This window comes from Myotis nattereri, assembly GCF_964212035.1.
Source record: "Myotis nattereri genome assembly, chromosome: 15".
In the NCBI taxonomy this organism is placed as follows: domain Eukaryota; kingdom Metazoa; phylum Chordata; class Mammalia; order Chiroptera; family Vespertilionidae; genus Myotis; species Myotis nattereri.
The window spans coordinates 40238811-40262611 of NC_138090.1; the positions used below are offsets into that span (position 1 = coordinate 40238811).

Below are 23801 nucleotides of genomic sequence, written 5' to 3' on the forward strand. Positions count from 1 at the left end.
TAGTTGGTATTTTTAATGTTGTTGTGGGAGGCAGCACACACAGGTCTGTACCTTACGGCACCATCTTGGTTCTCCCACAGGTTCAATTCCTGATCAAGGGCATACCTGGATTGCAGGTTTGATCCCCTGCCCTGAGCGGGGCATATGCAGGAGGCAACCAATTGATGTCTCGCTCTCTCTTTCTCCCCGCCTCTCTCCCTTCTTCCCTCCTTTCCACTCCACCTAAAAGCTTCTGCACAGCAAAAGAAACCATCAACAAAACAAAAAGGGAGCCCACTGTATGGGAGAATATATTTGGCAATGATACATCTGATAAAGGGTTAATATCAAAAATATATAAGGAACTCATACAACTTAACAAAAGGAAGACAAACAGTCCAATTTAAAAATGGGCAAAGGACCTAAATAGACAGTTCTCCAAAGTGGGCATACAGATGGCCAAGAGACTATGAAAAATGCCCAACATCACTGATCATCAGAGAGATGCAAATTAAAATGACAATGAGGCAACACCTCACACCTGGCAGAATGGCTACCATCAACAAATCAACAAATGACAAGTGCTGGTGAGGATGTGGACAAAAGGGAACCCTAGTACACTGCTGGTGGGAATGCAGACTGGGGAAGCCATTATGGAAAACAGTATGGAGTTTCCTCAAACAATTCAATATGGAACTGCCATTTGACCCAGTGATCCCACTTCTAGGAATATATCCTGAGAAACCTGAAGCATCAATCAGAAAGAACGTATGCACCCCTATGTTTATAGCAGCACAATTTACAAGAGCTAAGATCTGGAAACAGCCCAAGTGCCCATCAGTAGACGAATGGATAGAAAAACTGTGGTATATTTACACAATGGAATACTATGCAACTATAAAAAAGAAGGATCTCTTATTCTTTGAAACAGCATGGAGGGACCTGGAGAGTACTATGCTAAGTGAAACAAGCCAGTCAGAGAAAGACAAGTATCACACGCTCTCACTCATATATGGGATCTAATGAACAAAATAAACTGATGAACGGAGTGGATCCAGAGACATAGAAGAGTGCAGATTCTTGGAAAGAAGGTGGGGAAGGGTGGGTGGGTGGGAGGTAATCAACCAAAGACCTTATATGCATATATGCATAACCCATGGACACAGACAATAGGGTGGTGAAAGCCTGGTGGGGGGGGAGTGGGAGCAGGCTGGAGGAGGTCAATGGGCGGTAAAGGAAGACATGTGTAATACTTTCAACAATAAAGATTAATAAATAAATAAATAATAAAATAAAAACTAATTAAATAAAAGTAATGAAAAATATTGTCAGGTGAGGATTAACAAAAAAATTAATCTAGGAATTCACCTATCAATCTACAAAATGTTTATGAAAAAAATTTACTGTTATTAAAATAACATAAAAGAAATCTAACAAATGAGATAAACCATGTTCATGAGTGCAGCAATTTAGTAATGGACGTGTCTTCTACCTAAATCAATCTATAAATTCAATGCAAGCCCAAATTCCAGATATATTCTTTTAGAAACACAAAAATGAATTCAAAAATGCATGTGGAAGAGTTAAGACCCACAAATAGGAAAGAATGGCAAAACAGAGATTGCCTGTATCAGATAAGATATACTAAAAAGCCACAGTTAAAAAGAGAAAGCAAAGGTGTATGACACATGAACAGACAAACTGATCAAGGGAACAGACTCAAGAGGCCAGAAACAGACACCAGTACATCAAAGAGCTTAAGGTATTTCAGAATAAGCATCCTAATCAGAAGGAACAAGATGAATTGTTAAAGGATATAGCATTGGGGCCCTAGCCAGTTTGGCTCAGTGGATAGAGCATCGGCCTGTGGACTGAAGGATCCTGGGTTCAATTCCAGTCAAGGGCACATACCTCGATTCAGGCTTCTGGCCCTGGTCCAAGTGCATGCGGGAGGCAATCAATTGATGTGTCTCTCTCACATTGATGTTTCTCTGTGTGTGTGTCTCTCCCACTTCCTTCCCATTCTCTCTAAAAATCAATGGAAAAATATCCTCAGGTGAGGATTAAATGTGAGGTTAATGTGCAATTTTCTCCAAGAAGTTAATGTCTTGAAGCAATCAAGGGCCAGTTTTTTCACAGTTAAAGGGGCAGCTTTAGTAATAAAAGACAATCTTAAGGGGAAACATTGCCTAACTATGGAAAATATCTTCCTTCATATCCATAGTGGCTTCAAATACCACAATGCTTGCTACAAATAATGCTTTGCCATTATGGTATGTGGCAAAGCTGTGAATGCAGGTGAAGAAACTGCAACACATTTTCCCATATTAAAATAACAGATTAATGGAGACTATACCTAGGATCAGAAGATGGCGGCATAGGTAAACACCGAGATTGCTGCCTCGCACAACCACTTCAAAAATACAACTAAAAGATGGAATGGACATCACCCAGAACCACAGGAAGGCTGGCTGAGGGGAAATACTACAACTAGAAGGAAAGAGAAAGGCATACCGAGACTCAGAGGAGGCGCAGTGTGGAAGTCAAATACTAAGGTGCGGAGGTGCGCGTGGAGCGGGCTCGCGGCTGAGGGCACGGTTGTCTGTTTCAATCGGGAGGGAGTCTCAGGCTCTGACCTCCAGGTCTGGGCGAGTCTCTAGGGGACCCAGACTCAAACAGGAGAAGCGGGACTGTCTGGCATCGGTCGGAACTTGAGGGCAGCTTTCTCTCAGAGGTTTGCAGCAGTTGCTGGGACTCTGAGAGGCAGAGCCCCTGGGGACGGGACTGAGAGCAGCCATAACTGCTCACTCCGCCTGCCCTGTTGATCCCATGGGACCCGCCCTGCCCAAGCCCTGCACAGAGGCATTTGCCGGATAGCCTCAGGCAAAGGCTAGATTAGCACCTCACTAGAGGACAGAAGTTCTCCCACTGCAGGCACAGCTGATTCTCACAGCCACTTGGCCTGGAGGTCAAATCCCCCCCAGTATTACCAACAACAATCAAGGCTTAACTACAACAAGACTGAGCACAAAGACCACTAGGGGGTGCACCAAGAAAGGATAAAAAAAATGCGGAGACAAAGAAACAGGACACAAATGTCAGAAATGGAGGATATAGAGCTCAAAACCACACTTTTAAGGTCTTTCAATAATTTTCTAGAAACTGCTGATAAACTTAATGATATCTACAAGAAATCTAATGAGACCCTCGATGTTGTGATAAAGAACCAACTAGAAATTAAGCATACACTGACTGAAATAAAGAATATTATACAGACTCCCTGCCCTGACTGGTTTGGCTCAGTGGATGGAGCGTCAGCCTGTGGACTGAAAGGTCCCAGGTTCAATTCCAGTCAAGGGCATGTACCTTCATTGCGGGCACATCCCCAGTAGTAGGTGTGCAGGAGGCAGCTGATCGATCTTTCTCTCTCATCAATGTTTCTAACTCTCTATCCCTCTCCCTTCCTCTCTGTAAAAAATCAATAAAATATATTTTTTAAAAAAAAGAATATTATACAGACTCCCAACAGCAGACCAGAGGATCACAAGACTCAAGTCAAAGATTTGAAATGCAAAGAAGCAAAAACCACCCAACCAGAAAAGCAAAATGAAAAAAGAATCAGAAAATACGAAGATAGTGTAAGGAGCCTCTGGGACAGCTTCAAGCGTACCAACATCCGAATTATAGGGGTGCCAGAAGATGAGAAAGAGCAAGATATTGAAAACCTATTTGAAGAAATAATGACAGAAAACTTCCCCTACCTGGTCAAAGAAATAGACTTACAAGTCCAGGAAGCGCAGAGAACCCCAAACAAAAGGAATCCAAAGAGGACCACACCAAGACACATCATAATTAAAATGCCAAGAGCAAAAGACAAAGAGAGAATCTTAAAAGCAGCAAGAGAAAGAAACTCAGTTACCTACAAGGGAGTACCCATAAGACTGTCAGCTGATTTCTCAACAGAAACTTTGCAGGCCAGGAGGGAGTGGCAAGAAATATTCCAAGTGATGAATGCCAAGAACCTACAACCAAGATTACTTTATCCAGCAAAGCTATCATTCAGAATTGAAGGTCAGATAAAGAGCTTCACAGATAAGGAAAAGCTAAAGGAGTTCATTGCCACCAAACCAGTATTATATGAAATGCTGAAAGGTATCCTTTAAGAAGAAGAAGAAGAAGAAAAAGGTAAAGATACAAATTATGAACAACAAATATGCATCTATCAACAAGTGAATCTGAAAATCAAGTGAATAATCTTATGAACAGAATGAACTGGTGATTATAATAGAATCAGGGACATAGAAAGGGAATGGACTGACTATTCTTGCAGGGGAAAGGGGTGTGGGAGATGTGGGAAGAGACTGGACAAAAATCGTGCACCTATGGATGAGGACAGTGGGTGGGGAGTGAGGGCGGAAGGTGGGGTGGGAACTGGGAGGAGGGGAGTTATGGGGGGAAAAAAGAGGAACAAATGTAATAATCTGAACAATAAAGATTTAATTAAAAAAAAAAAAAGAAGTTAGTATCTCCAGACCAACATCTCCAAGTTAATATCTCCAGACAAGTCCCAGCCTTTAAGATCACAAAGGGACAGAAGGTGTTGCTACGAGCAAATGCTCATAGAAATTTAACTGTGCTAGTATTCCTATTAAAAGCGTTCATATTTTTATAGTGTTCTGATTACAAAGTTGCATACATTTTGAGCAACCCATCCCTAACTTTATTTTTCCCATTGTGGATGAAAAGGTGCGGACTATAATAAATCTAACCAATAACCTCACAGGGTTATCTTATTATAAATTCCTAACAAGGCAGATGATGGAGGGTTGTCACACTCAGGCATATAACTTCTTTAGTGAAAGCTTCGTCTTTGCCTTCGCAAGCCTGGTCCATAGTTTCTGTGCATCTAGATTTACACGCCTTTGATTGAAATGCCTCTTTTTCTGGGCTGCTCTTTTCAGACCCCTCAGAAGGTAACCACCCTCAAGAGAGCACACTGTTAACCATCCCGCCTCTGCCTTGCTTTCTCCCACCTTCATGTAATCTTCCTTAAGTTACCTCTTTAATTTCAAATGCAAAAAAGAAACTGCAAACTCATCCTAGGAAGCATTTTTCATTCTGTTGAAATCTTGCTTCCAGGTGTATCCTCTGCTTGGCTCAAATGAATGCTAATAAGCTCTTTTAAAAATGTCACAGGCTTGGAAGTTCTTATCTTGCACTATAAAGCCTTCTTATTTTGTGTTGCAGAACTTCAGCTGTGGGGGCTTTTTTTGTTTTGTTTGTTTGTTTTTTCAAGAACTGCCAGTACTCAGAATGCAGCAGGTCCGCTCTCTTCCAACAGCATTCTTGATGGGGCCTGGGTTCCCCTGACAGGTAGCCAGTTGCCAGGTGCAGCTTCCCTCCGAGAGCGGAACAACCTCCCAGGGGGCCTGTGAGGCGGTGCTCTGGAGTCCAGGCACCTGAGTCCCTGGGGTTCCCCTGTTCTGTTCTCCCTCCAGACCCCCAAGACCTCTTAGGAGAAGCCGAGTGAAAAGTCCCAAAACTTTGACATGTACAAGCTTGAGGGTCTTGAGCCAGTCCTGACCGCTGAAGAGCTGTTTCCTCATTCTTTCAAGGGAATGGCATTTTAGAGGGGAGGGGTGTTGGAAATGCGGTTAAAAAAAAAAAGGTGATGGGATTAAGAAGTACTAATTGGTAGTTACAAAATAGGCATGAGACATAAGGTAGAGCATAGGGAATATAGTGCACATAGTTGTGAGAATAAACAAGTAATCTTTTCTGTCAAAGAAGGGAGTTTAGGCAGACATCATTTTAGCTTTCGTGACTTGCAGCTCCCCTGGTGGCTGCCACTTTGAAATGGCAAAGGTCAACACCTCCCTTTTTCCTTTAAATTAGCCAATCGCACCAGAATGTGAGCCTAAGCTCTGACCAATCAAGAGTGAGGGACAGGTGAGGTAGGTCAGCAATAAAGCCCCCACCCCAGCCCTTGGTTTGCTCAGTGTGGGCGTTGCCAGACCCTGTGCTGCTCACCCTCCTGCAGGAGTGAAGGTGTTTGCCTTGCTGTTTGGGTCCTCAGTAGCCTTTGTGTCCTACCAGGACCCCTGGCTCGGGGGCTCACCTTATTTCTAACATAGTTAATAGTACTGTAATAACTGCCCTGACCCGTTTGGCTCAGTGGATAGAGCACCGGCCTGAGGACTGAAGGGTCCCAGGTTTGATTCCGGTCAAGGGCATGTACCTTGGTTTCGGGTGCATCCCCAGTGGGGGGTGTGCAGGAGGCAGCTGATCCATGTTTCTAACTATCCCTCTCCCGTCCTCTCTGTAAAAAATCAATAAAATATATTTTTTTAAAAAAAAAAAACAAATAATACTGTAATAACTATTTATGGTGCCAGATGGGCACTTGAATTATCAGAGGGGACACTTTGCAACCTATTTGAATGTCTATCGCTGTGCTGTACACCTGAAATTAATATTTTTAAAGTGTTGAATGTAGACTATAATCGAAAAATAAAATTAAAAATAAATAAAATAAAACAAATGTGATGGCATTTTTATTTATTGATTTCAGAGAGGAAGGGAGAGGGAGAGATAGAAACATCAATAATGAGAGAGAATCATTGATCAGTGTGGAATGGCATTTTTAAATCATGCTTGTTTTCTAATTTAAAAATCTGCCTTTGATTCTTGCCTTGTTGGACCTGGACTTCATTCCTCTCTGCGTCATCTGTAAAATGGGGCCTTTGCAAAGATTTAATGACACCAAGCATGCAAAGCACAAGTTGTACATTAAGCCCTCTCCACCCCCAAACCCTCAGTCCAAGTTCCTATGATGGGGACGGGGATTGTCCAGGGGGTGAGTACTGACCGCGGAGGTAGAGGACGCCATGGCTGGAGGGGAGGGCAGAGGCGGCAGTGCCAGCCCCAGGGACAGCAAACACGGCCCCCCAGCCCCGTCTTCCCCTCGGAGGCCCCACCACTGATTGGCCTGACGCCGGAACCGAGGTTTGTAGGCTGCCTCGCGCCGTGCGGTCCGCGCGCGGACTACATTTCCCCGCGTGCACTTCGGCACCCCCCGCCCCCCGCCCCCAGCCCCCGCCCCGCGCACCCGGCCCTCCGGCGGAGCCCGCACTCCCGCTTCGTTAGAGGCTGGAGGCAGTAACCGTCATTGACGCAGCTCCTACTCTTCGCTCGCGAAGGGCATCCGTCACCATCAACCCCACCTTGGGCCCCGGGTTGGGCCCGGCCCCCGCAGGGTCTGTGAGGCCCCCGTCCTTTTGCTCTCCTTCAGACGTCCGGCTACCGGGTCCCAGGGAGGATCCGAAGCCAAATTTATCTCCCCCGGAGGGTTCCTTCGGCCCCACGAAACTCACACAGCGGCCCGCGGCTGGCAGCGGGGCTCTGGAGGCCGAGGGACTGGGGCGGGCCTCGAAGCCGCGCAGCGGGAGACTACAACTCCCAGGCGGCACCGCGGCGGCGACGACACGTCACTCAGGCACCGCCCGGCCCGGGGAAGCCTCGCGGGCGGGGCGGGGGCGGAGGCGGAGGCGGGGGCGGGGGCGGGGGCCGGGGCAGACCCCGAGGCTGGTGCAAAAGATGGGGGCCTCCCGGCCACCCCGCGCGTGAGGAAGCCGAGGGGCGCGCCACCCCGTCCCGGGCGGGGCGGGCGCCCCACGGGCCCCGCCACTCCCGCCCCGCCCGGCAGCTGTGGCCCGGGATGCGGAGCCGGGGGCCGCCGGTGGTGCTGCGCGGGGTGAGAGGCGCCGGGAAGGGGCTGCCTGCTGCCCGCGCCCTCGTCCCCCCGCGGCGGCCCCTGAAGGAATCGGGAGCCGGGCGGCTAGGCCTTCTTAGCGCCTGACGCTTGAGGGGACCGGTGAGCCCGCCCCCGCCCCGCCGGGACAGCGGAATCCGAGCGGCTTCTCCCTGCTCCTGCGGAGGGCCCCCCGCCATGGCCCCCAGGAGCCCCCCGGCCCCCCACCCCGGCCGCCGGGGCTCGCCCTCTGCGTCCCGCGGGCAGCCCGTGTGAGCGGCCTCGCCGCGCCGCCCCTGCCCCATGGAGGAAGCGGAGGGGGGCGCGGCGGCCGAGGAGTGGGGCGCCACCCCCGCGGGGCCCATCTGGACCGCGGTGTTCGACTACGAGGCGACGGGCGACGAGGAGCTGACCCTGCGGAGGGGCGACCGCGTCCAGGTGCTTTCCCAGGACTGTGCGGTGTCGGGCGACGAGGGCTGGTGGACCGGGCGGCTCCCCGGAGGCCGCGTGGGCGTCTTCCCCAGCGACTACGTGGCCCCCGCCGCGCCCGCCGCGCCCGCCGGCCTCCGGCTGCCCCGGGAGATCCCCTTCCACGAGCTGCAGCTGGAGGAGATCATCGGCGTCGGGGGCTTCGGCAAGGTCTACCGGGCCCTGTGGCGCGGCGAGGAGGTGGCCGTCAAGGCCGCCCGGCTGGACCCTGAGCGGGACCCGGCAGTGACCGCAGAGCAGGTGCGCCAAGAGGCCCGGCTCTTCGGAGCTCTCCGGCACCCCAACATCATTGCCCTCCGGGGCGCCTGCCTCAGCCCCCCGCACCTCTGCCTGGTGATGGAGTATGCCAGGGGGGGCGCGCTGAGCAGGGTGCTGGCGGGTCGCCAGGTGCCCCCGCATGTACTGGTCAACTGGGCGGTGCAGGTGGCCCGGGGCATGAACTACCTACACAATGAGGCCCCCGTGCCCATCATCCACCGGGACCTCAAGTCCATCAACAGTAAGTGGTGTCATCCCCCAGAACTTGCTCCCATAGGACTTCAGGAGGCCAAGCCGAGGTGGTGGGAAGTGGGAAAACCAGAAAACACTGCCGGGGACAGGAAGGGGCAGCAGTAACCTTCAGGGCGGGTGAGGCAGGCCTTGCCCATTAAGGGAGGACAGGGTGGCTCAGAAAGGTTGAAGGACTGCCTGCCTCCCAGGCCACGGTCACCGTCGCTCAGTAAATCTGCATCTGTGAACACTGACCGGCCTGCCCTCCAGACACCCCTGCCCACCAGGACTCCAGCGCCCCCAGAGACAGAGGAGCTGGCCTAGCGTGAGGGCTTCTCGGCATTGGCACCACTGACCTTTGGGGAGGGTGCTCATGGGGTCGGTCTTCTGTGTGGTCAGTTGTTGAGCAGCATCCTTGGTCTCTACCCACTAGATGCCACTAGGCATTCCTCACCCCAACCCCACCTCCAGTTACGATAAGCAAAAATGTCTCCAGACATAGCCAAGTGCCCCCGGGGGGGCAAACTTGCCCGTATTGGAGAACCACCTCCTGGCGTCCCGCTATGCCTCTGGTCCAGCTGAGGCAAACTGGAAAAGACGAGGGAGGAGGAAAAGGAATGTGCCTTATGTAGAAGCCTCCAGGCTGCCAGGCCTGTCACACGCCCTCAAACGTTGATTGGTTGTTCAATGAGGACCGAGACCTGGTAGAAGGGAAGGTTCCCGGGGGCCCACGTCTAGATCAAGGAGCTTCTCGTGATGCCAGCAAATATTAACTGAGCACCTCTTATGTAGGAGCAAAGCAGGGACGAAGATGGCCGTGATGTCTGCCCTAATAATACCTACAAACGAGAGATTTCATTCATTCCCAGATATTTCAGGAGCGCCTGTTGTATGCCAGACCCTGCTGTGGGTCTTAAGGATACAGCAGGGCAAAATCCTACTCTCCTGTCTTCCTCTGCCCCTTCTCACTTCCTTTCATTTCCGCATGTATTTATTCATTCTTTAGTTTGGTATTTACTGGGCTGGATCTTGTGCTAAGCGAGAGGGATCAATGAGAAATGAGACCAGCACGTTCCCTGCACTCACATGAACTGTGAAGGGTTCCCCTTGGCCCTCACATCGCATCTATTTCTGATCCCTGTCAATTCTACAGGGATCAGAAATTTGTTTGAATCCATCCCATTATTGTTTATAAGTTTGTTGCTATGCCCCCACCACCACCTAGAACAGAGGGGTGAGCCTTACCTACCAGGCCTGGCATTCGTACACTCAACAGAGAGCTACCAAGTGTTCAAGGTGTGCCAAGCCCTCTACCAGGACGGGGGAATGGAGGACAGACATAGATGGTCCCTACCTTCATAGATGCTCATGCTCTACTCTAAAACGCTGGGTAAATGGAGGCAGGACTACGGGCAGGCTCCTCTTGAAGGCTAGGGCACCTTCTAGGTTCTTCCTCACCCTGCTGATTTCACAGCCTGCAGCTGGGTATAGAGACACCGCTCCCACCCCCAAGTTGTTGTGTAGCCAGTGCCACCTGAACAGAGGGTTGGTAAGACTCCAGGCCAGGACTTCCTGCTCCGGCAATGGGCCTGCTCCGTGCCTGAGACAGGATACAGGCCTCCACTGCACAGCTTCCCCCAGTCATCCTCCCCTAAGGAGTCCTCATCTGATGTATCATTCTCACTGGTTCTTTCAACCAATAATTCTTAAGCAGAATTAAGCATACTAGGCCCTGTCCTAAATTTATAAAAATTTAAAAATTTTTAAAAATATTTTCAATTTATTTCAGGGAAGAAGGGAGAGGGAGAGAGAGAAAAACATCAATGATGAGAGAGTGATTGACTGTCTTCTGCATGTCCCCTACTGGGGATCGAGCCCACAACCTGTGCATGTGCCCTGACCGTGTCCTCCTGGTTCATAGGTCAATGTTCAACCAGTGATTGATATTTAGATAAAATTCCAGAGAGTACCGAGCTCCGAAGGAAATGAAGCAGATTAAGGATGCAGCAGAGAGAGCTCTTTAGATCAGCTGGTCAGGGAAGGCAACATTCGAACAGAGACCCGAACCAAAAGGATCCAGCCTTACAAAGATGTGGGCAGGACAGAGGACATGAGGAGGGAAAGAGTGTGTCTTGTTAGAGAGTCTGCAAGACCCCAGGAGTTGCAAGAGTAGGAGTGAGGCAAAGGTGGAAAGGTAGGCAGAGGCCAGATCCTGTAGACCTTGGGGGCTACAGTGAAGACTTCGGGCATTTTATTCAATGTAGTGGAAGCCATTAGAAGGTTTTAAGCAGGAGAATGACATGATCAGATATATTTTTTAAAGGGAACTGATTTAGGCTCAGCCTGGAAGATGCAAAAATAAAGTGTATGACCATGGGGTTGTTCCCTCTGTCACAGCATCACTCCACAAAGAGGAGCAGTGGGGACCCCAGAAGGGAGTATTTCTAGTAGTTGGAGTCACAGGCTAGAGAGTCACGAGAGGCTGCCAGGAGGAGGCGGCATTTGAATCAGGCTTGTAAAAATTGACAAGATTACCAACTGTGTGACCTTGGGAAATGTACTGATCTCTCTAACGCCTTCATCTGCCCAATGGACATGATAGTAGAATTACCTCATTGTTATTTTGACTGGAGAAGTAACTGGGAAGGCTCAAAGATAAAGGTGGAGAAATAAGAAACAATTATGGTGGCATCACACACTAATAGTAATAGCTAACATTCTTAAAGGACCTACTGTTGCTTCAGGCAATAAATCTTTGCTACAACCCTATAAGGTAAATACTAATATTATTATCATCTCCATATAACAGCGGAGAAATCTTGGTGTTAATAAAAATAAATTATACAAGGTTATGCAACTAATAAGTGGCAGAGCTGTAATTCCAGCCCAGGCTGTACACTGTACACTTTGGGGTCTCTGTCTGATAGAAGGTAGTAGAATGTCATAGTAGCTAAAAGATTGGGCTTTGGTGACACATCTGGGCTTTACCTCACCGTTTTTAAGCTGTGTGATCTTGGCCAAGTGACCTCATTGCTCTGAGCCTTGGTTTGCTAGTCAGCAAAATGGGTTGCTTGCTAGTTAATTTATGTAAATGAATATAATGAAATGAATACTAATATAAGTGAAACACTTCATGTAATTCTTGGGGTGCTTAGCACTGTGCCTGCCACATAATAATATCCTGATAAACACCAGCCGTGATTATTAGTATTGACGGTAGGCAGCAAGTAAGTTGGAACCATTCGGTATGCTTCGGGGATATGTCAGTCAGATTTTGTCACAATACTGTTGTGTAACAAACCACCCCCAAAACTCAGTGTCTTCAAACTCCTTGTCATTTATTACTGCTCATGCATCAGCAGGCCAGCTGGAGGGTAAATGATTTAGGCTGGGTCAGCTGGAAAGGCTTTGCTCCGAGGATCTCACATCTTCCTTGGACCAGCAAGGCATGTTCTGCTGATGGCAGAAGTGCAAGAGGGCAAGCCAGCACACGAGGCCTCTTAAGGCCTAAGCTTGGTACCCTCACTTCTGCCTCACTCTACTGGCCAAAGCAAGTCATATGGCCAACCCAGAGGAAAGCATGGGGACATGCACTCTGCGTCTTTAGTGGAAAGATTTGCGAAGTCATGTGGCAAAGAGTATGTCACAGAAAGGAGTAGAATTGGGGCCATGACATGAGTGCAGTGACCACAGGGATGACAAAGACAAAGGAAACCTTGTTCATCCGTTTGGCTCATGGTTTGTAGCTTCTACTTCTGGGGAGGTTGGGAATTCAAGGCCTGGACCAAGGCGAACCAAGGCCTTGGCCATCACCTTTCACTGAGCTCCCCAGCGTCCAGGTTGGGGCCAAGAAGTACTGGAAGTTGTAGGGATTAGACCGGCGTGTTGAGGTGGGGGACAGAAAACAAGTAAAAAAGTCCAGCTGGGGCAGGGCCGGGACATGCGGTCTACAGCCCACCAGGTCTGGGGTGACCCCTTTCTTCCTACCCCACAGTCCTCATTCTGGAGGCCATCGAGAACCACAACCTCGCGGACACGGTGCTCAAGATCACGGACTTCGGCCTTGCCCGAGAGTGGCACAAGACCACCAAAATGAGCGCTGCAGGGACTTACGCCTGGATGGCCCCGGAGGTTATTCGTCTCTCCCTCTTCTCCAAAAGCAGTGACATCTGGAGGTGCTGATGGGGCTTGGGAGGCCTCTTGGAAATGGGGGGGCGGGGTGAGCAGGGGTGAGGGCAGAATGAGAGGGATAGTCTCCCACTGAAGCAAGGTTCTGGGCCTGGCAAAGTGCTGGCCACATAGGACCAATAGACAGGTACCAAAGCAGGTCTCTGCTCTGATAGCAAAAGTGGCAGCTGAGGAGGACTTGGATTGCAGTAAAACAAACACACAAAAAAACAAAAGCAAAGATATAGAGATTGGATGTTGTCAGCGCTAAAGGCCCTTCAGACACCATCCATTACACAGCCCCAACTTGTCAAACAGGAAGTTGAGACCTTTGGAGACAACCATTCATGCATCCATCCATCCAACCAATAGTGCTGGGTGCTAGGGATACAGCAGAAAAAAACAGACACATTCCCTGCTTGCAGGGATAGTAAGCAAGCACACAAGAAGCTGGAAAAAAGCTGTTTTTAAGAAAATTGTGAAGTAATATAAGTTTATTCATTAGAAGAAGTATTAGATAGCATTATGAGCCAGGGGGTTGACGGAAAAGAACTCTGAAGGCTGGAGGACTTCTTGCAGAAGGCTTTTATGAGACGAGATAATTGAGCTGCATCCTGGATGACAAGACTATGCAGAGTTTGGGGGAAGAAGCTTCCCAGTCAGAGGGAACAGCTCACACAAAGGAGGTGCTGAGGTGAAAATATGATTTGTGGGACCAGAAACGGCTATGAGGACCTGAGTGGTTGGCTAGAGCAGACAAGGAGGAAAGTGGTGGGAAACGAAGGAAAGAGCTGGAGGGCCTCTTGGATGAGGCACCAGCCTCTGTTTTATTCTAGCATAATGGACGCCACTAGAGGCATTTATGAATGATGCGATCTGACTCAGCATTGGAAAGGCTGCCTCCAGTTGTAGGGTGGAGAATGGATGGTAGGGGAGGAGTGGGAGTGGGAGGCCAGTGAGGAGGCTGTTGCCATCACCAACAAGACTTTGTGGTGGCAGCAAAACTCTTTAACCCAGGGCCTGCTGCTGGGAGAGAGCCCCCACAGAGGCTCCAGATGGACCAGGCAGCAAAGCCATGGCTTTGGGCAGACAGAATCTCAACTAGAGAGCACAGCCTCTGGGGGAAGTCCTGAGACTGTCTCCACGTGAGGCCTCATGTGTGGTCCCAGGCATTTAGCAGAGCATGTTTCAATGGCAAGGAACAGAAACCCCAAATAAAAACAAGGCTGAAGTTTTTGCTGTCATGTGAAGCCAGGACTGATACAGTGTTAGAGACCCAGGGTCCTATGTCAGGGCCCCTTAATGGAGGTGTCATTGACATTGGACAGGATAATTCTTGCTTGTGCGATACTGTCCTGGACTTTTCAGGACAAAGGTATCCATGGTTCGAAGCAGCCAAGCATCAGTAGCACTCCCCGGTCATTGTGACAACCAAGCATCCCCACAGGTTTCCAGGGACAGGAAAGGAGAGGATCATGCCGCCTCTAATTATGAGCCCCTCATGTTCCTCCACTTCCCATGGCCTCCAGTCCCAAGTTCACCTCATGGTCCAAAATGCCTGCCTGAGCTCCAGCTTTTATGTCCACATTCCAATCAGTAGAAAGGAGAAATGATTAGCGGGGCACCTCTTCCCTTTAAGGCTACTTCCCGGAAATTAGTTGCACACTACACACCCTCCTACATCCCTCTGGCCAGAACCAATGTCATGTGGCATAATGGGCTGCAAAGGAAGATGGAAAGATTATTTCAGGCAGCATATGCCCAGCGCAAATTCACCAGTCCTGTCGCTGAGGGGAGGCGAGGCTGTCGGCTGCATGAGGGCAGGGGTCGCATCTATCTTGTTCCAGTGCCTGGAACAGTGCCTGGCACACTGGATGCTTAGGAGGTACATGTTGAATGAATGCACGTGGGGATATGGCGGACATGTGAGGCACCGCACAAAGCAGTGATCAAGATCCAGAGGAGCACAGCTTACTAGGGAAGATGGGCACACAGGTGGCTGTAGCACAGATGCGCGCTCTGGTGCTGTGGAGCCATTAGGGACATGGTCGTGGGCATCAGGCAAACCTGAGTCTGAGTGTGGCTCTACTGCTTACTAGCTGTGTGACTGTAGGCAAGCAGCTTAACCTTTCTGAGCCTACCTCTCTGCTCATCAGATAAAATGGGGGTCATACCAAGACTGCCTTCCAGGGCTGTTGTGAGGATTACTGAGTGCCTAGGACAGTGGTAGCCATAAGAAAGTATAAATGTTAGATAGTGTTAACTTGTTTTTATGGGTAAGTGCCAAAGGTTCTATGGGAGTATAGAGGAGGGACCTCTAACCCAGCTTTGGAGGCTGTGAAATCAAGGAAGGCTTCCTGGGAGAGGGAGCACCTGAGCTGAGACTGAAGGGACAGTTACAAAGGGAAAAGTGTTCTTGACAAAGGGAACAGCCTGTGCAAAGGCCAGAAGTTAGGAAGAACAGGGCTTGTTCAACTCAAGTGTGGCTGCAAGATGAAGCTGAGGTTGATATGGAGGCTGAGAGTGCTTACAGGTGAGTCTGCAGGGGTCACCGAAGGTCAGGGCTAAGAAGGGTGGGCACGGGGACCCACTGAAGGTTTCCAGGCAGGGACAAGGGAAGAGAGAGCAAAAACCAGACATCAGAGAGCAATCTCCGCACATCTATTTGCGATCAGGGCAGTGGAGGTCAAATTAGGTTGTTGTGGCCTCTTTGGCCAGGCTGAATGTCGGCGTGAGGGGGGCGCACCAGGGAACTGGAGGCAGGACTGGGGTTTAAGTGAGGATTGGGGTGGATTGTGGCATCACCCCTCCCTCTCCCCCACCTGCAGCTTCGGGGTGCTGCTCTGGGAGCTGCTGACGGGTGAGGTCCCCTACCGTGAAATCGACGCCTTGGCTGTGGCATATGGCGTGGCTATGAACAAGCTGACACTGCCCATCCCCTCCACATGCCCCGAGCCCTTTGCCCGCCTACTGGAGGGTGAGCCAGGGCCCCGTGGAGAGGGAAGGCTCAGCTTGGGTGGCAGGGGCCCGTGGGTCCAGACCTCGCCCATTCACACCCATCCATACCAGTGGGCCCAGGAGTGAGAGAGAAGGGCTGGACCCATCAGACAATGACTCCCCCACAGTTGGCTCCATGGTCCCCAGACCCTTACTCTGGCCAGGCCCACAGTTCTTGAGGGCAATCTGTTAGGGCAATCCCTCCCTGATCCCTGATTCTACCAGCAGTCAGAGATCAGGTCCCTGGGTTTCTCTCCCAGAGTTTCAGAGTGAAAGATTGCCAGGAGTTTGGGTTTGAATCCCTTCCCCTCAGCTCCATGGAAGCTGTCTGTGTACAGCCCCTGAAAGTCCTGCCTTTCACTGAGCAGGCTGATGCCCCAGAGCATGACCACTGACATCTCCACTCCCACCCCAGAGTGCTGGGACCCAGACCCCCACGGGCGGCCGGATTTCAGCAGCATCTTGAAGCAGCTTGAAGTCATAGAACAGTCAGCCCTATTCCAGATGCCACTGGAGTCCTTTCACTCACTGCAGGAGGACTGGAAGCTGGAGATTCAGCACATGTTCAATGATCTCCGAACCAAGGAGAAGGTGAAGGCAAGGGGCAAGGTGGGAGGGAGGGACAAGACCCCTCAGTTCTGAAGCCTTGGGTGGGGTAGAGTCCCTTCCCGAGCCAGGGCCCAGGGACCCTTTTTTGTCTAAGAAAAGACAGCCTTCTGTTTGTGGATTAATAAGAAAAAGGCACCTTGCCCCGAAGTGCTTACAAGTGATACTACCTGAAATCGGGGGTTAGTTTTAAATACTACAGCAAAACGAGAGGGAGAGAGAGGAGAGAAGGAAGAGGAAGATTTGCAAAGTACAGACAATTGTTAGATGATGGGAGCATGGGGACAGACTATTCTCTCTGCTTTCATGGATGTTTGAAGTTTTCCTAATTGAAGAGTTAAAAAATTAAAGAGAAAAAAAAGACATTCTTTCTTTGGGCTAATGCAGCCCCCGGCCCTGGCACCCAACTTTTGTGCCCCCAATTTGCTCACACAGCAGGACACTCCTAGGCAGGGCCCCAGCCAGACCCCTCAGCCCTGGGTTCATCCCAGGGGCAGAGTAGCCAAGCCCTTCCCCCAGCCCGGTCTCCTCTCCAGGAGCTCCGCAGCCGTGAGGAGGAGCTACTGCGGGCGGCCCAGGAGCAGCGCTGCCAAGAGGAGCAGCTGCGGCGGCGAGAGCAGGAGCTGGCGCAGCGTGAGATGGACATCGTCGAGCGGGAGCTGCACCTGCTGATGTGCCAGCTGAGCCAGGAAAAGCCCCGTGTCCGCAGACGCAAGGGCAACTTCAGGCGCACCCGCCTTCTCAAGCTGCGGGAAGGTGGCAGCCACATCAGCCTGCCCTCTGGTACTCATCTCTGTCAGCTTGGAGCATCCCTAATCCAGAGTTTATTGCTTCCTTTTTTCTTTTCTTTTTAAAATATTTTTTAAATATATTTTTTTATTGATTTCAGAGAGAAAGGGAGAGTGAGAGATAGGAAACAGCAATGATGAGAGAGAATCATTGATCGGCTGCCTCCTGCACACCCCCTACTGGGGATTGAGCCCACAACCTGGGCATGTGGCCTTGACCAGAATCGAACCCAGGACCCTTCAGTCCGCAGGTGCTCTATCCATTGAGCAAAACCAGCTAGGGCTTTTAAAATACATATATTTTTAATGCTAAATACCACACACACACACACACACACACACACACACACACAACCACCAAAAAACTGTACAGCTTAAAGCATTGGTACAGCCACCCAGATGCCCTCCATGTGCCCCCTCCAACACCCTGCAGCCCCCTGAGAGTAACCCGTCTTGACTTTCAGGGCAGTCACTTCTTTACTTTATAGTTTTGTCTCCCAACTATTTGCTTAATAACTTTTACTCTGCCTCGTTTTCCTCCTTGCCAATAATTTGTTGAGGACACATCATTTATCCTGTTCCCACAGTCTAGATTTTGCTGCTTGAATTAACCAGTTTTCACTTCACACATCCCTATGTCTCCTGGATTTCCTATAAATTGGTATTAGGTTAAACCATATGAAATTGCTGATGTTCAGCCATTTTTTATCTACAAACACAGGTTTCACATGGATCTCAAGGCTTAATTAGTTTCAAGTTTAGGTTTGATTTTATTTTTTTTCAAAGACTGCTTCCTGGGTGATGTCAGAAGGCTCATTATGCTGGTTGTCTCTGTGATGTTACAGCCACAGCACAGTGCCTAGAACAGCACCAGCTCACAGAAACGCAAGCCACATGTGTGATTTTAAATTTTCTAATAGCTACATTAAGAAAGGGAAAGAGCCTGGCCAGTGTGGCTCAGTGGTTGAGCAGCGACCTATGAACCAAGAGGTCACAGTTGGATTCCTGGTCAGGGTTGCAGGCTCGATCCCCAGTTGGGGCATGCAGGAGGCAGCGAGTCAATGATTCTCTTTCATCATTGATGTTTCTATCTCTCCCTCTCCCTTCCTCTCTGAAATAAAGAAAATTACATGTATAAATGTGTGTGTGTATATATACATATACACACACATATATATGTCTGTGTGTGTGTGTGTGTGTGTATATATATATATGGGAAAGAGAAACAAGTGAAATTTTAATAATATACTTTATTTAGCCCAATATATCTAAAATGTTATGGTTTCACATATAATAAATACAAGAAAGACTTGTTAAAGGAATATACCTTTTTTCCCCATACTAAATCTATGAAATCCAGTATGTATTTTATATTTACAGCACATCTCAATCCAAGGGCTGAATTTTCATCAAAAATACTTCACCTGTCTTTAGACTTCATAAAATATTGAAAAAGCAGATTTATACACCCAGGTTGCTTAATTGTTTCTAATGACCAAATTTGCATATTCACCTTTAAAAGTAAACTTAAATTATTTAATTGCAGTTAAATAAATGAAGGTAAAACTCTCCAGTTCCTGGTTGTACAAGCCACATTTCAAGTGCTTGATGGCCAGAGAGTGGACACTCAGGCCTAGGTTCTTAGTGAGGGCAGCCGCTCTCAAACCTGAACGTGCATCAGGGGCACCTAGAGCACTTGTTCCTCCACAGTTAGATGTGCCTTGCCCTCAAAGCTGCTAATTCAGGAAGGGCCCGGGAACATGCATTTCAAGATGCTTCCACTCAGTGTTGATGCTGCTAGTCTGGGAGCCACACTTGGAGAACCACCGTGACACGAATACTAAATGGCGGCACTGCTTCTAAGGAACTGCTCAGGTGACCCGTGTAACCGTTTGCTTAGGGAAGTTTCTGTTTTGCAGGCTTTGAGCACAAGATCACAGTCCAGGCCTCTCCAACCTTGGACAAGCGGAAAGGATCCGATGGGACCAGCCCCCCCGCAAGCCCCAGCATCATCCCCCGGCTGAGGGCCATTCGCTGTGAGTGTCTCCCAAGGCCCTGACCAGGCCACCAGTCAGCAGACTTCTCTGAACACATTTTTTGCACCAAGCGGGGGATCAGCGGGGAACAAGACAGGCAGGGTCCCCTCCCTCATTCTCATGGGGGAGAAACACAATGAACACATCAGCAAGCAGACAGGATCGCCTTTTTAGGGATGAGCACTATAAAGGAAACCAGGGGAGGGAATAAAAGAGAAGAGTTGCTGTTTTGTATCAGGAGGGCCTGTTTGAGGCGCTGGGTTTGAGCAGGGACCTAAGTGGTAAGAGCAGGAGAGACGTGCAGAGATCTGAGGAAGTGTCCCTGGCAGAGGGTACAGCAAAGGCAAAGTTCCAGAGGTGGGAACAAGCCTGGCATGTGTGTCGGCCCAAAAGGCCAACTGGGCTGGAGTAGAACGATTGGGCGCAGAGCAATAGGTCAGGGGTTCAACAGGGGCCAGATCACGCTGGGCCCTGAGAGCTGGATGAAGAACCTAGATTCCATTTTAAAGGTGACAGGGAGCTCTGGCGGGCTGTGAGCAGGCAGCAATGTGAAAAGACACACCTTTCCCTCTGGCTGCCGTGGGGATGTGGATGGTAAGAGGGCAGGAGACAAGGGAGGTGATGGCGCTGACCCAGGGTAGGGCCTTGGAGGGAGAGATGGTCGCAGTAAGGGCTGCCTGGCAGGGGTGTAGTAGCTGCATGGTTTGCTGATAAAGTGGAGGATATAGGGCTGACTCCTGACTCTTGTTCTGCCCCATCATTCACCCCCAGCCTTGCCCCACACACTGCCTCCTGCACACCTCTGTTTGGGCACCAGCTTTGTGCCAGGCCTGGAGGTCATGCTCATGGGGGACACAAAGACAAATAACAGCCATGCAGTGGAGTCAGTACTGGTATCAGGGTGCCTTCAAAGTGTGGCAGGAACAGAGAAGACACAGCCTCTGACTCTCCAGGGAACAAATTACTCCAGAGCTGGAGGCTTGAAGGGCATGCAGCCAACCACGTCAGGGAAGGGACTGAAAAGGCACGGAATTCCAGGTGAAGGAACAGCCTGTGCAAAGGCATGGAGGTGTGAAAGCACCCACCTGGGAACCTGTGGACATGGGGTCCCAACCACGGCACTTACACCCTCTGCCTGCATATCCCGACTCTAGCTTTCCTCCCTCCCTCCCTCCACACCAACCACACTGGCCTCCTGTTGTCTGTGCACATTCCGTGCTGTCCAGTCTCAGGGCCTTGGCATTTGCTGTTCCCTCTGCCTGCAATGCTCCCTCCCTTGTATCTTCTTGACTCACTCACCACCTGGTCTTTGCCCAGTTTCTCCTCTCACGGGAAGCCTTCCCCAGCCACCAGGGCCCTGTCCTGCCTCATGTTTCTGGCAGCACTTGCCTCCTGCACAGATGACTTCCCTGTGAGAGTCGTGTTGATCCTCTGAGGCTGGGGTTCGTCTGCGCTGTCCACTTCTGTCTTTTCAGCACCTGCCACAGGTCTTGGCACAGAACAGGTGCTCAGTCAACATTTGAGAATGACTGGATGGTTGAAGGGTTAGGCTGTGAGGAGTGATGGAAATGAGGCTGAGGAAGTCAGCTGGGAATAACATGAAGGCCTTGAATGCTGACTGAGGAGCTGGGCTGTCGTCCTGGGCAGTGAGGAGCTGTGGAAGGATTTCAAGCAGAGAAGGGTCATGATTGGAATTAGAATCCAAGATCCTTTGAGCTTCCAGGGGGAGGATGAATCCCAGGTGGGGAAAGTGAAGCTGGGAACCCAGCGGGTCAGACTTTCCAAGACCCAGTAACCAAGTGGCTCTTCTCGGCCCAGTGACTCCTATGGATGGTGGCGGCGGCAGCAGCAGTGGCAGCGGCAGTAGCGGCAGTAGTACCTGGGGCCGCAGCGGGCCCCCAAAGAAGGAGGAACTGGTTGGGGGCAAGAAGAAAGGCCGGACCTGGGGGCCCAGCTCCACCCTGCAGAAGGAGCAGGCTGACGGAGAAGAGAGGTATTGGTGGCTGGAGCCCGCCCCGTGCCCTACCCCCAGGCCCATGGCCGCCAGAAGGCCCACCCCCACCCCCAACCCTGTCTCCCCTGCAGGCTGAAGGCCCTGGGGGAGGGAAGCAAGCAGTGGTCATCCAGCGCCCCCAACCTGGGCAAGTCCCCCAAACACACCCCCATCGCCCCAGGCTTCGCCAGCCTCAGCGAGATGGGTAAGAGGATGGGGGTGCCTTCAAACGGGAAGGGAGAGGACACTCCCTGGCTGAAGGGGACACGGCCAAGACAAAGGGGTTACCATTCCCCAGGGTTTGGGGAGGGAGGGGATTTCACTGGGCCAGAGTGTAGGAAGCATTCCCAGCAAGGGGACAGCCCGCCCCTGCGGTGTGGGCATCACTCCCGGGGCAGGGGGCTTTAGGGGAAACGGAGTCGAAAGCCATGCTTAGAGGACTTGGGGGCTTGCTGTTTGAGGGATCGTGGGGGCAGTCCCTTGCCTCCAAGTCCCCAGCGACGCCTGGAGTCCAGTGCCGGCCCTCTCTGGTTGCAGAGGAGTTCGCGGAGGCAGAGGGAAACAGCAGCGGGCCCCACTCCCCCCACAGCACCCTGGCCTACCTCGAGGTGCCGCCGCCCACCCAGCCCTCCCCTGGGGTGCCGCTGCCCCCCACACCCACCCGACCCGCGCTTGGCGCCCGGCGGAGGCGCTGTGAATTTGCGCTGCTGGGCTGTGCCACGCTGCTGGGCGCGGTGGGCTTGGGCGCTGACGTGGCGGAAGCGCGCGCAGCGGATGGTGAGGAGCAGCGGAGATGGCTCGACAGCCTCTTCTTCCACCGCGCTGGCCGCTTCCCACGGGGCCTCAGCCCGCCTGCACGCTCCCCTGGACGCCCCAACGCAGCCTCCGCCGGCCCTGGCCTGGCGCCTTCGGCCACCCTGGTATCGCTGTCCTCCGTGTCCGACTGCAACTCCACGCGCTCACTGCTGCGCTCCGACAGCGACGAGGCTGCGCCAGCCGCACCCTCCCCGACGCCCTCTCCTCTTGCGCCCTCGCCCAACGCCAACCCCCTGGTGGATCTGGAGCTGGAGAGTTTCAAGAAGGACCCCCGCCAGTCACTGACGCCCACCCACGTCACAGTCACTGCCACACGCGCTGTGAACCGCGGGCACCGGAGGACCCCCTCGGATGGGGCGCTAGGGCAGCGGGGGGCGCCAGAGCCCACAGGCCCCGGCCCTGGTGAGTGAGGCACCCTGTGCCCTGTGTGCAGAAAACGGCCCTTCTTCCCTGCCCTTCCAAGGTCCGATGTCCCAGCCCAGCTGCCACCCCTGAGCTGCCTGGGGGGGGGGGGGGGCTATGTCCCCCTGGCCCTCACTGCTAGAGGCATTGTGGGGCCCCAGGTGATTGTGACACAGGACGAAGCAGAGGTGACAAACTCTAATGCCCGCAGGGGCGAAGCAGGTGACGTTAATGATGGCAATACCTAGAACTAACACAAAGAATTACAGCGAACAGTCATGCGCCAGGCCCTGGCCTCGGTGCCTTTGTTGACCCTACAAAGATGACAGAAACATAAAGGAGTTAGGTACCTCCTATCAGGCACTGAGCTAGTCTCACCATTGTTGTTATTGGACCTGCTCCTCACCCATGTGGGGAGGCGCTGTTATCCCGTCTAGAGATGCTATCATGCCTCAGGCCTCCGTTCCTCCATAGCTCTGAGCTCTCTTTCTGACCTTAGCCCAGTGTAAGAGATCTGGGAAGGATGAGGGCTTTTTCTCCAGCAGGTTTTTTGAGAAAAGTCAGAAATTCCGATTTTCATGTCAATGCTCCTGGCTTTTCAATACCACCCTCGGCTCCACCTCACTCACCTCCTCTGATCCTCTCTTACCAGGCCCTCGAGATCCCCTGGACTTCCCTCACCAGGCTCTGTTTCCCACCTACCTCCAGCCCCCCGAGTTTCCTGGCCGCCCCACCACCCTGACCTTCACCCCAAGACCCCGGCCTGCTGCCAGCCGCCCCTGCCTGGACCCCCGGAAACTGGTCTCCTTCGGCCGGACACTCAGCATCTCGCCTCCCAATAGGCTGGACACTCCAGAGAGCCCCGGGCCCCCCAGCACGCAGCCCACGCTGCTTGACATGGACATGGAGGGGCAGAGCCAGGACAGTACACTGCCCCTGTGTGGCGCCCGTGGCTCCCGCTGAGGCCTGCCCACTGCCACCCGCTTGGGCAGCCATGAATGTAGCACCCCAGGCCCTGCCCCAGCCCACCAGGCCACAAGGCAGGGGAGGCCCTGGGCAGGATACTCTATTTATTGGGGAAGGGGAGTGGGAAGAACACTTAATTTATTCCTTTGTACCCTGTGCTTGCCCTGCAGCATGGGGGGGAAGGTGGGCAGGGACACTCAGGGACAGGGCAATGTGGGGGATTTGGCACAAAATGCAGCATTAAAGGTAACCCCTGCCCCCTGCCATGCTTGCTGTGTATCTTTCCCTAATCCTGGCTCATCCCCTAGGGTTGCCCCCCACCC

At 51.6% G+C, this 23801-nt stretch overlaps 1 protein-coding gene across 4 annotated transcripts; it reads left to right on the top strand.

Annotated features, from left to right (window-relative positions):
* The first annotated feature begins 7634 nt into the window (after positions 1-7634).
* Positions 7635-23742, top strand: MAP3K10 (mitogen-activated protein kinase kinase kinase 10). Of its 4 annotated transcripts, none has more exons than XR_013996868.1 (10): positions 7635-8717; positions 12702-12882; positions 15703-15851; positions 16287-16462; positions 17014-17260; positions 19185-19301; positions 21120-21294; positions 21387-21499; positions 21884-22512; positions 23165-23742. XR_013996868.1 is itself a non-coding variant. In XM_081107465.1 (10 exons), exons 1-10 carry the CDS (start codon positions 8033-8035, stop codon positions 23473-23475), a joined length of 2835 nt encoding a protein of 944 aa, XP_080963591.1. In that variant the 5' UTR covers positions 7635-8032; the 3' UTR covers positions 23476-23742. The 4 variants fall into 4 exon arrangements, 2 of the variants coding, with proteins under 2 accessions (XP_080963591.1, XP_080963592.1); XR_013996869.1 differs by having other exon boundaries at positions 23221-23742; XM_081107465.1 differs by having other exon boundaries at positions 21832-22512.
* The last annotated feature ends 59 nt before the right edge of the window (positions 23743-23801 follow it).